The 12,609-nt window shown below is 34.8% G+C and overlaps 1 protein-coding gene across 1 annotated transcript; it reads left to right on the top strand.

Moving 5' to 3' along the window:
• The first annotated feature begins 4,892 nt into the window (after window positions 1-4,892).
• On the top strand, window positions 4,893-12,244 carry LOC131841465 (uncharacterized). Its single transcript, XM_059189785.1, has 4 exons — window positions 4,893-6,807; window positions 6,915-10,943; window positions 11,575-11,687; window positions 12,086-12,244. The coding sequence occupies exons 1-4, from the start codon at window positions 4,893-4,895 to the stop codon at window positions 12,242-12,244; spliced, it is 6,216 nt and encodes a 2,071-aa protein (XP_059045768.1).
• Window positions 12,245-12,609: the final 365 nt, after the last annotated feature.

The raw sequence follows: 12,609 nt of genomic DNA, 5'->3' as shown, positions 1-12,609 counted from the left end.
TCTGTGTGGTAAGTTGGTACACAGGTACACTCCTAACTAGTAAAATTAATTAAATACTTAACTACGTTTTTCTCGTATAAATTAATGTAATTATTAAAATATTAAATTAAAAAAAAACAAAAAGAAGTAAATAACAATAGTCAATGGTGGGAATCGAACCCGGGGTGTCTGTGTGGTAAGTTGGTACACAGGTACACTCCTAACTAGTAAAATTAATTTAATACTTAACTACATTTTTATTATAAATTAATAATCGTATAAATTAAATTAATTATTAAAATATTAAAATAAAAAAAAAATAATAATAATAAAAAAAAGTGTAGGATTCGAACTCGGAGTATCTGTGTGATAAATCGGTACACAGGCACACTACTAACTAGGCCATTTTGGTGTTGTGTGCTGTGGTGAAAAAACTAGTATATATATATAAGTTACACGTACAATTTCAAAGACATTTCTTGAAAACTACTGGCCATTCTGAAATAAAACTTTAGGGTTCGCATATGTAATGTTTGCATATAAAATATGATTAAGGTTACCAGTATATTTACACTTTTACTGAACAAACAGAGTTGTTTAGTACTGAAAATATTGTGTGGAAGCCATCAATTACTTTCAGTGCACTTATAGCTTTGCTCTTTTCCTAATTATCATTATTAAGTTTTAAAGTGGTTGAATTTTGCGTAGGGTATTTTTATACGTTATTTCTAATTTACCATTTATTTTAAGTTCTTTAAACTCTATTCATCGAGACCAATCTAATGAGTCCAAACACGATATTTCTGCTGTAAGTTTTCGAAGAGTATGTTCATCATCTGATAATACTGGTGCCAGCATGAAGTCAAGGTTAACAGATAACTAATTACTCTTATTTCGTCAAAATCTTTAGATTACGTATAATAAATTCATAATATCGCTACCTATTCGGATCAAAACAAGTATTTTAGGTACTTCATGTACTAGTATATAAATTCATCAACACACAAGTAAACGATTTTTTAAATATATTCAGAGCCAAAAAGTTTTTGTGCATTTAAAAAAATTTGCTGATACGGAGTCACTATTGCAGGAAATTGTTGAAAAAATATATATCGAGTACAGGTACTATCGACGAATACTTTATCTAGGGAACACGCGGGAACGCGGAACGGCAACATGTTGCCGTTCCGCCACGATACCGTTATAGTGGTAGAAAGAGAGAGACAGTGGAGTCAGCAAATGTATCTACGGGTCGTGGATGGATCAACATAAGTGTGCAACTAAGTGCGCGTAATATATATATATACACTTGTCTTTAATTTAAAGGAAATATAAATAATGAATGCATCACATTTAAAACAGTAATAAGTACGTAATATTATCACATTATCAAACAGTAAGTACGTAATATTATCACATGGTAACAGCACGTATTATGGCAAAAATAAACATCGGCTGATTTGAAAAGATTTATTATAGTAATAATAGTAATCTCAGGACAATTCACACAGCTTCATCTAGACCCAAGTTAAGCTAGCTGAACATTGTGTTATGGGTACCAGACAACTGATATAAATACAAAGATTTTTTTCCGTAAATTTCGTATATATTATCTATACATAGAAAACACCCAGACCGTTACAAACAATCATACTCATGAATACAAATGTTTGCAGCGTGCGAGGAATCGAACCCTCGACCACCAAGCAGGAATCAAAGCGGTGTGCTAGCTAAATCGCTAGACTACCGACAACTAGCTTTACACGCGACTTCGTCCGCGTGGAATTTAACTTCTTATATTTTAGAAAAATAAAGTTAAATTCAACACGGACGAAATCCCGTGTACAGCTAGTCATCAATAAAAAAAAACACGTAGGTATCTCTAATATATTATACACTAGCTATTACCGCGACTTCGTCCGCGTGGTTTTTAACTTTATTTTTCTAAAATAAAAGTCGCCTAAGTTACTCCTTATTACATCAGCTACCTGTCAAAAAAGGTCCCATCAAAATCGGTCCAGCCATTTCAGAGATTAGCCGGAACAAACAGACAGACAGACAGACAAAAATTGTAAAAAAATAAATTTTAGTATATGTACCGTATTTATATTCATATGCTCGTAGTCAAAAACTATTATTTCAATATTTCAAACAACAGGCTTCAACATCCTCAAGTACCACAAAAAAGATGTTTTTTCTATCGAATAAACCGTTTTTATTAAAAACAAGCTGTTCCCGCGACTTCGTCCGCGTGGAATTTAACTTTATTTTTCTAAAATAAATGTAACCTAAGTTACTCCTTATAAATCAGCTACCTGCCAAAAAAAGTACCGTCAAAATCGGTCCAGCCATTTCAGAGATTAGCCGGAACAAACAGACCGACAGACAGACAGACAAAAATTATAAAAATTGTTATTTTGGTATATGTACCTTATATATATTCATATGCATGTAGTAAAAAACGGTTTTTTCTATATTACAAACAGACACTCCAATTTTATTTATATGTATAGATGTATAGATTATTATTTATTTATTTATTTATTCATCCAAAATAATACAAATTGTGTAGGATAACGTAATAGTAACATTACAGTAAAATTTTGTCAACAACATAATAGTAACTTAAACATTAAATCTCGGTATATCTATAGACTAGCTGGCCCCAGCGACTTCGTCCGCGTGAAATTTTATTTTATTTTTCTAAAATAACAGTAGCGTAAGTTACTCCTTATTACATCAGCTACTTGCCAAAAAAAGTCCCGTCAAAATCGGTCCAGCTATTTCAGAGATTAGCCGGAACAAACAGACAGACAGACAGACAAAACTTGTAAAATATGTTATTTTGGTGTATGTACCGTATTTATATTCATATGCAAGTAGTAAAAAACGGTTATTTCAATATTACAAACAGACACTCCAATTTTATTTACATGTATAGATGTATAGATTTAAAAAAAGTAACAGTCATAAGGCTAGTCGTATGTCTAATATATATAATAATGTAATAAATTCATTTAAACAGAAATTGCGGCAACATTATTTAAATTTGTAACTTTTTTACTGTCCTTCTCCTTTTTTCACATCTTTCTGTTATATCCCTATAGTTCTCTATATATTTTCTGTTTTTCTTACTTTCAATTTGAGACTGTACTTATAATTTGATTATCGGATCATTATGTATTTACTTATATATAATATTTATACATTTATGGGTTATATTTATGTATGTATATTGTTATTTTTTTATAGAAATGTATATTTTGCTTATCTTTATTGTCTTTATAAATCTTTTTTTGACATTTCTTATTTATATTAGTGCACCGCCACTAATCTTTCGCTGCACCACTCATGGTTGCCTGGTAAATAACGCGGCAAAATATTAAGTCCGCCACATGTACAAATTTTTTTGTGCATTAAAGTTAAAGAAATAAAAAAATACAATACTGTTTAATGAAAATGCGTATTGTCTAGTGCTTTGAGATGTATCAAAATAAGGTCAACAAAAAAGTCCGTGATGGTATATGTCTATCTCTTAAGGATAACCAAAAATAACCATTTTTTATCTTTTACATTTTACGGGAATTTTTTTTATCGTATGTTTCCCTTAAAATCATGTAAACAATGTTATTATGCCATAATCTAAAGAAATAATAATATTTTGTAGTGATATATCCACTATAAAATACCAAAAAGTAGCAATGTAATTCGTTACGCGCGAATCAGCTGTTATAAGGTCAAAGTCGGCACCCCGCGTATTTGATAAATAGTGCTTTTCTGGATGTCTTTAAGAGAAAATGGCAGTATGTACGTGTATATGTACTAGTCCTTAAGTGTTAAGTTTTTCAAATGTACAATAAAGAATAAATATTTTTAAGTACAGTACTTACGTACATTAATATAATACCTACTTTTTACTTGTATCTATTGTTATCAAAATTAAATTATAAGTTCTTAACTTGACCACGACTATGTGACCCTCTCTTGGCGCCAAAACGAGTGAAAAAATGAACAGCATACGACGACGACGCAGTACCTATAGAGTGGAGCAACTGCTTATTCAGTTTTATTCAACTATTTAGTCCCTCCACCGTTACAATGAATGGAGGCGGATATTACAATGTATGTAGCATTGCGAATATAAAATATCTAGATTAGGTATAATAAATTCATAATTGATAGGCCGTTACGGTATCAGAGCCAAAAAGTCTTCTTTCTTTGTTTATGTACTGTTAGATGCGACAGCGAGTTTGTTTTATACTACACTATGTAATGATTGATATACCTAAAATAAATAAAATATCTGAGTTTTGGACAAAAATTCAACTGGTACTTTATTTTGAAAAAGTATTTTGAAAATACCTTCTTTGCATTTAGTATTTGAAATACAAAACACAAAACTATTTTTGTTTTTAGAGTGACTGTACGGGCAACCGCACACGCCTGCTTACTGTGCAATACACAATTGTCTATACATGCAATTTCACTTCTATACATTTCACCTCATTATATTTATTTTAGTAATAAAAATCAGTGTTCGAGTAGCATTCAACCAAGGCAGTTTTATTTAACAAAAACCCCTCATCAATCAATCAATAGCATTATCACGGAACCGTGGGCTTAAACCCCCACATTCTTTGGTCCTTTGAGTCTTTGACCTTACTCCTGTTCGGTCGAAGGCGGGATCTCGCGTTGAAGAACTTTAAAAAGTGACAATCGCGGAATCCTGTAAGTGGTGTCACGTGGGCCGAGAGCACGGTTCACAGACATCGCATCATCAGCATCAGAGCAGAGCATCATCAGCATCAGAGCAGAGCATCATCAGCAGCATAGCAGAACATCATCATCAACAGCAGAGTGAGAAGCAGATCAAGTAAGACTGTTCCTTTAATTATTAGCTATTAAAATATAAGATGGAGCTAATCAAGCGTCAGGCTGACATATTTGAATCAATAAATAAAATAAGAATAAATTTTAATAAGGACTCATCCTCTAGAAAAACATCGGATTATCTAAAAAATAGGATAGAAACCTTAAATAACTTGTGGGGAGAGTTCGAACAGAATCACGTAGAGTTATCTTCATACGAGGATAAATCTGCGCAGTATTTTCGGGATAACATTTATCAAAAAACGAAAGATGTTTTCCAAGACATAATATCAAAATTAATTTCTTTTAATAAAGAAGATAAGGGCACTCAGCGTAACCAAAAGGCAGACGAATTACTAACTTTACAAAGAACAAATTTTAGGGCTTTTAATCGTCTTTTATTGAGCGTAAATTTGGATAGCATAGATGAAAAATGGGAGTTGGAGGATGAGCTTAGTAGTATACAATCACGGTGGAGTACTATCGAAAATTTACATCTTCAAATAGACAACATTTTGCAAGGAGAAGATGTAGACTATGATACAGAGTTCGCGAGCTATGAAACATCATACAGAACTATAAAGCGGAGATTAAATAAAAAACTAAGTTCAGCAGCTCACTTAAACAATTCAACACCACAGCTGGAGATACCAACCTTCACAGGTCAATACACCCATTGGCCTACTTTTCATGACCTATTTTATGAGGCCATTCATAATAATAACACATTGTCAAAATCACAAAAAATGCAGCACCTCAAGGGTAAAATAAAAGGAGAAGCTGAACGTCTCATTCACCATCTCACCATCTCCTCAGATAATTATGACACCGCGTGGGAAATCTTAACGCACCGCTATAATAACCCACAAATTCTATTCACAAAGCATATTGAGATATTATTAAATCAAGCCAATATAAGCAAACAAACGTCATTCGATATTAAAAAGCTGCACGACGTTAGCATGGAATGTATCCATGCCATTCACAATCTTGGCATTGATACAACAACCTGGGACCCATTATTAGTCCATATATTATCAAAAAAATTAGATCATTTAACGTATGCTGCCTATATGGAAGCTCGTAAGGATCCCAGGAGTCTGCCAGCTTTAGACGAATTTATGGGATTCCTAGAGAGTAAATTTACAGCTCTCGAACCCATAAGCAGGAAGGAAAGGGTAGTGACAACTGAAAAGGTGTCACAGCACCACATAAGCAAACCATCATCATCAAATTCATTTAGATTTATGAGCACTGGGAGACCTAGCATAAATAATTATTCTCATAATAATACAGGCCGTAATAAAATAGATAAACCATATCAAAAACCATTCTTTCAAGCAGTAACTACGAAGACATATAAATGTCCACAATGCAATCAAGACCATGATTTATTTAAATGTAATCAGTTCATTGACCTGTCACCAAAATCAAAATTGGCGACAGTGACTAAACTTAATATATGTCCAAATTGTCTATACAAACATGACACTAATTGTTTTTCAACAAAGCGATGTAAGGAATGCAACGGCGAGCATAATACGATGCTCCACGACGCGTTTCAGATAAAGAGGTCACCACAAATGAATAATAAAAATTTTGCAAAATCAGCTGACAAACGATATAGCGCTAATTATGTAGCAAATAATGATGAAATGTTATTAACAACTATACAAATGCAGGTATTATCAAGCGATGGGTCGTATGTAACTCTACGGGCCTTATTAGACCAAGGTTCGCAGGTTACTATGATAACGGAAAGTGCCGTACAACTGTTAGGATTGCCTCGTGAACATTTGAACGCTTCCGTTGCTGGTATAGGAGAATCACCAAATCAAAGCAGGGGAAAAGTTCTACTGGACTGCAAATCGTTACGTAACGACTATGAGTTTGTTGCCGAAGCACTAATTATGCCGAGAAAAATAGTTCGCAATCTGCCTACTACATCATTCGATATAAGTAATTTTCATCACTTAAAAATTTACCTTTAGCAGACCCTGATTATAACACTTCAAGCAACATAGACATTTTATTAAATACCAATATATATTCGGAGATAATTTTAGACGGTTTGATAAAAGGACATAGGGATGAACCTATAGCACAGCGAACAGAACTGGGCTGGATAGTCTCAGGTCGCGTGGGAATAAAAACATTTAATTGTCACGTTGTGATCAACGACCTAAGTGAGATATCTCAGTACTGGGAAATAGAAGATATCACAAGCAGTTTATCACCACTATCAGAGGGAGAGCAACGTTGTGAAAACATCTACATGGACACAACAAAACGTTTAGAAGATGGGAAATATGAAGTTGCGCTACCAATGAAACCAGGATTTGAGCAACATATTGGTAAATCAAAGGAACGAGCTATAGCACAGTTTAAGCAATTAGAGCATAAATTAACAAAGAATACATCATTTTTCGTCGGATATAAAGGATTCATGGACGAGTATAAAGATCTAGGCCATATGCGTAAAACCAATAGCACTGAACAACCCTTATTCTACATGCCGCATCATGGTGTAACTAAATTAGATTCCACTACCACAAAACTTCGAGTTGTGTTTAATGCCTCTTCTAAAACATCATCTGGTTATAGCTTAAACGACTTAATGGAGTGTGGTCCTAATTTACAACATGACATTCAAGGGCTGATCATAAAATGGAGGCAATATAAATATGTTATCACGGCTGACATTGAGAAAATGTTTCGCCAAATCATGGTTCGAAAATCAGATCAGATACTACAATCAATTATATGGAGGAGTTCAGAGATTGAACCACTACAAACATATCATTTAACGACAGTCACTTACGGCACCAAGGCCGCGCCATATTTAGCCATGAGAACACTCAGGCAGTTAGCACAAGATGACGGCGATATATATCCCTTAGCAGCATCAGCATTAGAACAATCATTTTATATGGACGATTTATTGGGCGGTGCAGACTCTCTTGAACAAACAAAAGAACTACAAAGACAGATCATATCAATACTGAGGGGCGCAGGCATGAACATTCGCAAGTGGTCCAGTAACGACACAAGACTCGTAGAAGACTTGTCGCCAGAAATGCTCGACTCACCATACGAATTCAAATGTAAAAAGAGTAGAAAAACACTTGGATTACAGTGGAGTCCATCAGGTGACTCATTCTTATATCAAAACATATCATATGAATCAAATAGCAAATCATACACAAAAAGACATTTATTATCATCAATAGCAAAATTATTTGACCCCCTAGGCTGGCTATCACCAGTATCTATTAGAGCAAAATTAATCTTTCAGAGAGTGTGGGCCACAGGGTTGTCATGGGATACTCAGTTACCATATGATATCATACAAGATTGGAATCAATTAGAAAACGACTTTAAAACGATAAATAAATTCACTATTAAAAGGTATCTGGGTCAAAATAATAACAATATACAATTACACGGATTTAGCGATGCATCAGAAAAAGCATACGCTTGTGCTGTGTATATTGTCAGCACAGACTGTAAGGGCAATTTCACATCAACGCTAGTAGCGGCAAAAACAAAATTATCACCACTGAACAAAAAAGTATCATTATCGAGACTAGAATTGTGTGGTACAGTTTTATTATCGCAACTTATACATAAAGTAGTCAAATCATTAACGTATAAAAATGTTCAAATTTATGCTTGGACTGACTCTATGATTGTTTTGGGTTGGCTACAGGGTGACAAATCAAGATGGAAGGAGTTTGTTGCAAATAGAGTTCAGCAAGCTACTGATATTATACCTCCATCACAATGGCATCACGTTAAAACAGATGAAAATCCTGCGGATTGTGCAACCAGGGGAATGACATCATCTCATCTGGAAAATTGTCGTCTGTGGTGGGAAGGTCCAAGGTGGTTATTAAGATTTAACCCTAACAGTATGGTAAAAGAAAAATATCAATCACCAAATATTGAAATAAAAAAGGCTTGTGTGAATGTAGCCTTATATCAAAATGAGCAATCATTTATAATGAATTTATTAAATGATTATAGCTCTTTAACACAACTTACTCGTATATTAGCATGGGTATTGCGTTTTACTGAGCGCGCGCGGTGTCAGCAGAATACGACACGTGTAGACACATTGTCTTTCGAAGAAATGAAGCGGTCAATGAATTTAATAATTAAGTCATATCAAGCGTATCAATTTTTAGAAGATATTAGTAATTTAAATAAAAAGCAATTAGTTTCAACTAAAAGTAGTTTAGGAAATTTAAACCCCTTTATGGATACCGATGGAATTTTGAGAGTAGGAGGGAGACTGAATAATTCAATACTCAGTTACACAGCAAAGCACCCAATTATTTTAGGTAGTAATAGTCGTCTTACAGAGTTGATTATTCACCAAGCACACCTAGCAACTTTGCATGGAGGTCCAAAACTTACCCTATCATATATCAGAAATAAATATTGGATTATATCAGGTATACGAACAGTGAAGCGACAGCTGAGAAAATGTGTTAAATGCAGGCGCTATAATCATCATGAACAGAATCAAATTATGGCAGACTTACCTCAGCCTAGAGTTACACCCTCTAGACCCTTTACACATACAGGAGTAGATTACACTGGATTTGTAGAACTGAAGGTCAACAAGGGAAGGGGTATAAGGACTAGTAAAGGTTATATATCAGTTTTTGTCTGCCTTTCAACAAAAGCTATACATTTGGAGCTCGTATCAGATCTCAGTACACCAGCATTTCTAGCAGCTTTTCGTCGGTTTTGCAGTAGACGTGGAACCCCACAGCATATGTATAGTGACAATGGGACCAACTTTGTAGGTGCCGACCGCTGTTTAAAAAGAGAATATAAGGAAATCTTATCTTATATCAATCACGAATTTATCAATAAAGTTACTGAAATGGAAGTTCAGTGGCATTTCAATGCTCCAGCATGGCCCAGTGCAGGGGGCCTATGGGAAAGAGCAGTGGGTAGCCTGAAATATCACCTCAAACGTGTTATAGGTGAACAGAAGCTGACCTATGAAGAGTTCACCACTTTACTATGTCAGATCGAAGCATGTTTGAACTCGAGGCCACTTTGCGTATTATCAGAAAATGCAGATGATGAATATTTAACACCAGGTCACTTCCTGGTGGGAGGAGCATTATTATCACGACCACAATCGGAACCACATATTATGCAGAGTACAACGCGATGGCAGTTGGTACAGTCAATGAATAAACATTTCTGGAAAAGATGGTCCGATGAATATCTACAGCAATTACAAACAAGATCTAAATGGAGAGCAGTCAGCAGAAACCTTGCTATCAATGACGTTGTCCTAATAAAAGAGGAAAGTTTACCTCCTGGAAGGTGGGCATTAGGTCGCATACAAGAGTTGCACCCTGGAAAAGACGGTCATGTAAGGGTTGTAACTTTAAAAACACATAGCAATATGGTGAAACGACCAATTTCAAAATTAGTACTTTTACCTGTAACCGATGAACCTTCTTCATTGAGCAAAAATCAAGCAGAAAGGGAGAATATCACGAAATCAAAATGTACACGTAAGCCTAAATCATTTTTAACTTATGTCTATACAGCGCTCCTCATGATGTTCATGTTGTTTACCCCAACAATGCAACTTGAGGTCCAGCCGTACAATATCACTCAACTAAACAATGATCAAGGTCTATATTTTGATAAAATATCAGATCTCCAAATAATCAGAGATGAATGGAATCTCGTCGTATATTATAACATGACACCATATTGGCAAGGCGTATCTGAAATAGAACATTACCTGAAATATATTAGAAACCTAAACAACGCATCAACTACACAATCGTATATACGTAATATTGCCCCTCAATTAGATCACGAACTAAATGAAATTCGCCATTACAATACATTGCTTCAAAACTCTCCAAATAGAGTCAAGAGAGGGCTAATAAATGGAGTTGGATATGTTGCTAACAGCTTATTTGGAGTACTGGACGAGCGATTCGCTGAGCAATACCACCAAGATATCGAAAAAATATCACAAAATGAAGAGCATCTGTTAAAATTATATAAAAATCAAACTTCAATCTTGGAGGCTGAATACAATATATTACGTCGTAACGAACAATATATGAATCAACAATTTTCATTCATTAGAGAGTATTTAAATAATATGACATCACAAGTACAATTGGATCGATCTAGGCAACAAGAGGATGTACATATCATATCATCTGGCCTATCAGCAAGCATACTTTTATCACATCTGAGACGTATACAAACTACACTCCTTGATACAGTGATCAATATATCTCAAGGTCACATTGACCCTCATTTATTATCTCCTGAACAATTAGCAAATCAAATTAGCATTATCCTCAGTCAATTGCGTGGTGATCTCACACTACCGGTGGGAAGGACTGAAATAAAAGAACTATATAAATTGCTAAAAATATCAGCTAGAATAATTAATAAATTATTGATCGTTCAAGTAAAAATCCCATTATTGAGTAACGAAATATATGAACTGGATCAAATTTTAAGTATACCACAAAGAAGGTCGAATAAAACTTACATTATTATTCCACCTACCACTTACATAGCATTTAATCTGAGAAAGGACATGGCAATCTTCTTCACAGATATTGATCTACAATCATGCATCCACATATCATCCGACAAAAAACTATGCACACTAAATAAGCCCGTATATGATTTAAAAATAAAACATTCCCTATGCGATATCAGGTTCACAGACAGTGCCAACTCATCAGTCTGCAAAACAAAGCAAGCGCCGTGTGAAGATTCATGGCTCAAATTACGACGACAGAATGTCTGGCTATTTCATTGTTGTGGGCAGTGTCAGATACGTTTGTTATGTATATCTGATATTGTCACTGACACTCTGCACGGAAGTGGAATTATCAGTATACATGAAGGTTGCATCATAAAGGGAAATTTATTTACCATCTACGCACACAATAATTTTATTATTGAAATTAATATAAATCCCGAAATTGAAGCCCCACATAGGTCTATCCTAAATTCAATAATTAATACCACACTGCCACTAAATCTTACCATCGAAAGTCATCAAACCCAATGGGATCAATTGGGTTCCCAAATAGCTAATATCAAGGAGCAGGCGAACTTGAGCAGCTTATCACATCACGACATCCATCATTACACATTATTGTACATAATTATATTCGTGCTATGTGTCGTGGGAGGAATCTGTGTAGTCAATAAAATTAAACAGAGACATCGGAAGGAGCAGGTTGAACCACCTCTACAGGCGCGGGAGCACCCGCCTACAAGGTTAGGCGAGTCCCGCGAAAGTGTGTTAAGTGATCAGTGTTTAGGTGTTAGTGAAGTGCAGTGGAAGGACATTAGTGCGCGTAGTGATCAGAGACATTAAGGACAACACAAAATCCGTTTCTTCGCGAAACGTTAAATTTATATTTCCCAGTGTAGATTCAGGGACACAAACAATTTAGATTATAAGTTAGCATTTAATATACAGGACTTTGTTTATCATCTTGTTATCATCCTTAACTTGTACCATTTAAGTATTAAGTAGATTGTAAGAAATTGTTAATCACCTTGTATTACATACCCCATCAGAGCATTGCTTATCATTAATATCATTCAAGCATTTTATCTCACATGCATGCTCTCATTTCGTGTGGCGGCAGGATGTACGGGCAACCGCACATGCCTGCTTACTGTGCAATACACAATTGCCTGCACATGCAATTTCACTTTACCTCATTATATTTATTT

This window comes from Achroia grisella, unplaced genomic scaffold (genome assembly GCF_030625045.1).
Source record: "Achroia grisella isolate CSIRO2021 unplaced genomic scaffold, CSIRO_AGI_Agris_v1 utg1724, whole genome shotgun sequence".
In the NCBI taxonomy this organism is placed as follows: Eukaryota; Metazoa; Arthropoda; class Insecta; order Lepidoptera; family Pyralidae; genus Achroia; species Achroia grisella.
Note: the sequence above shows the minus strand (reverse complement) of the source record. Positions and strands in the feature narration are given on the sequence as shown.

Bases quoted from the DNA above. Each gene is read 5' to 3' on its own strand.
- LOC131841465 (XM_059189785.1), top strand. From the start codon at position 4,893: ATGGAGCTAATCAAGCGTCAGGCTGACATATTTGAATCAATAAATAAA. The intron at 6,808-6,914 runs GTAATTTTCATC...AGATAATTTTAG, and splicing joins TACTACATCATTCGATATAA to ACGGTTTGATAAAAGGACAT. The intron at 11,688-12,085 runs GTCAGATACGTT...AAAATTAAACAG, and splicing joins ATTTCATTGTTGTGGGCAGT to AGACATCGGAAGGAGCAGGT.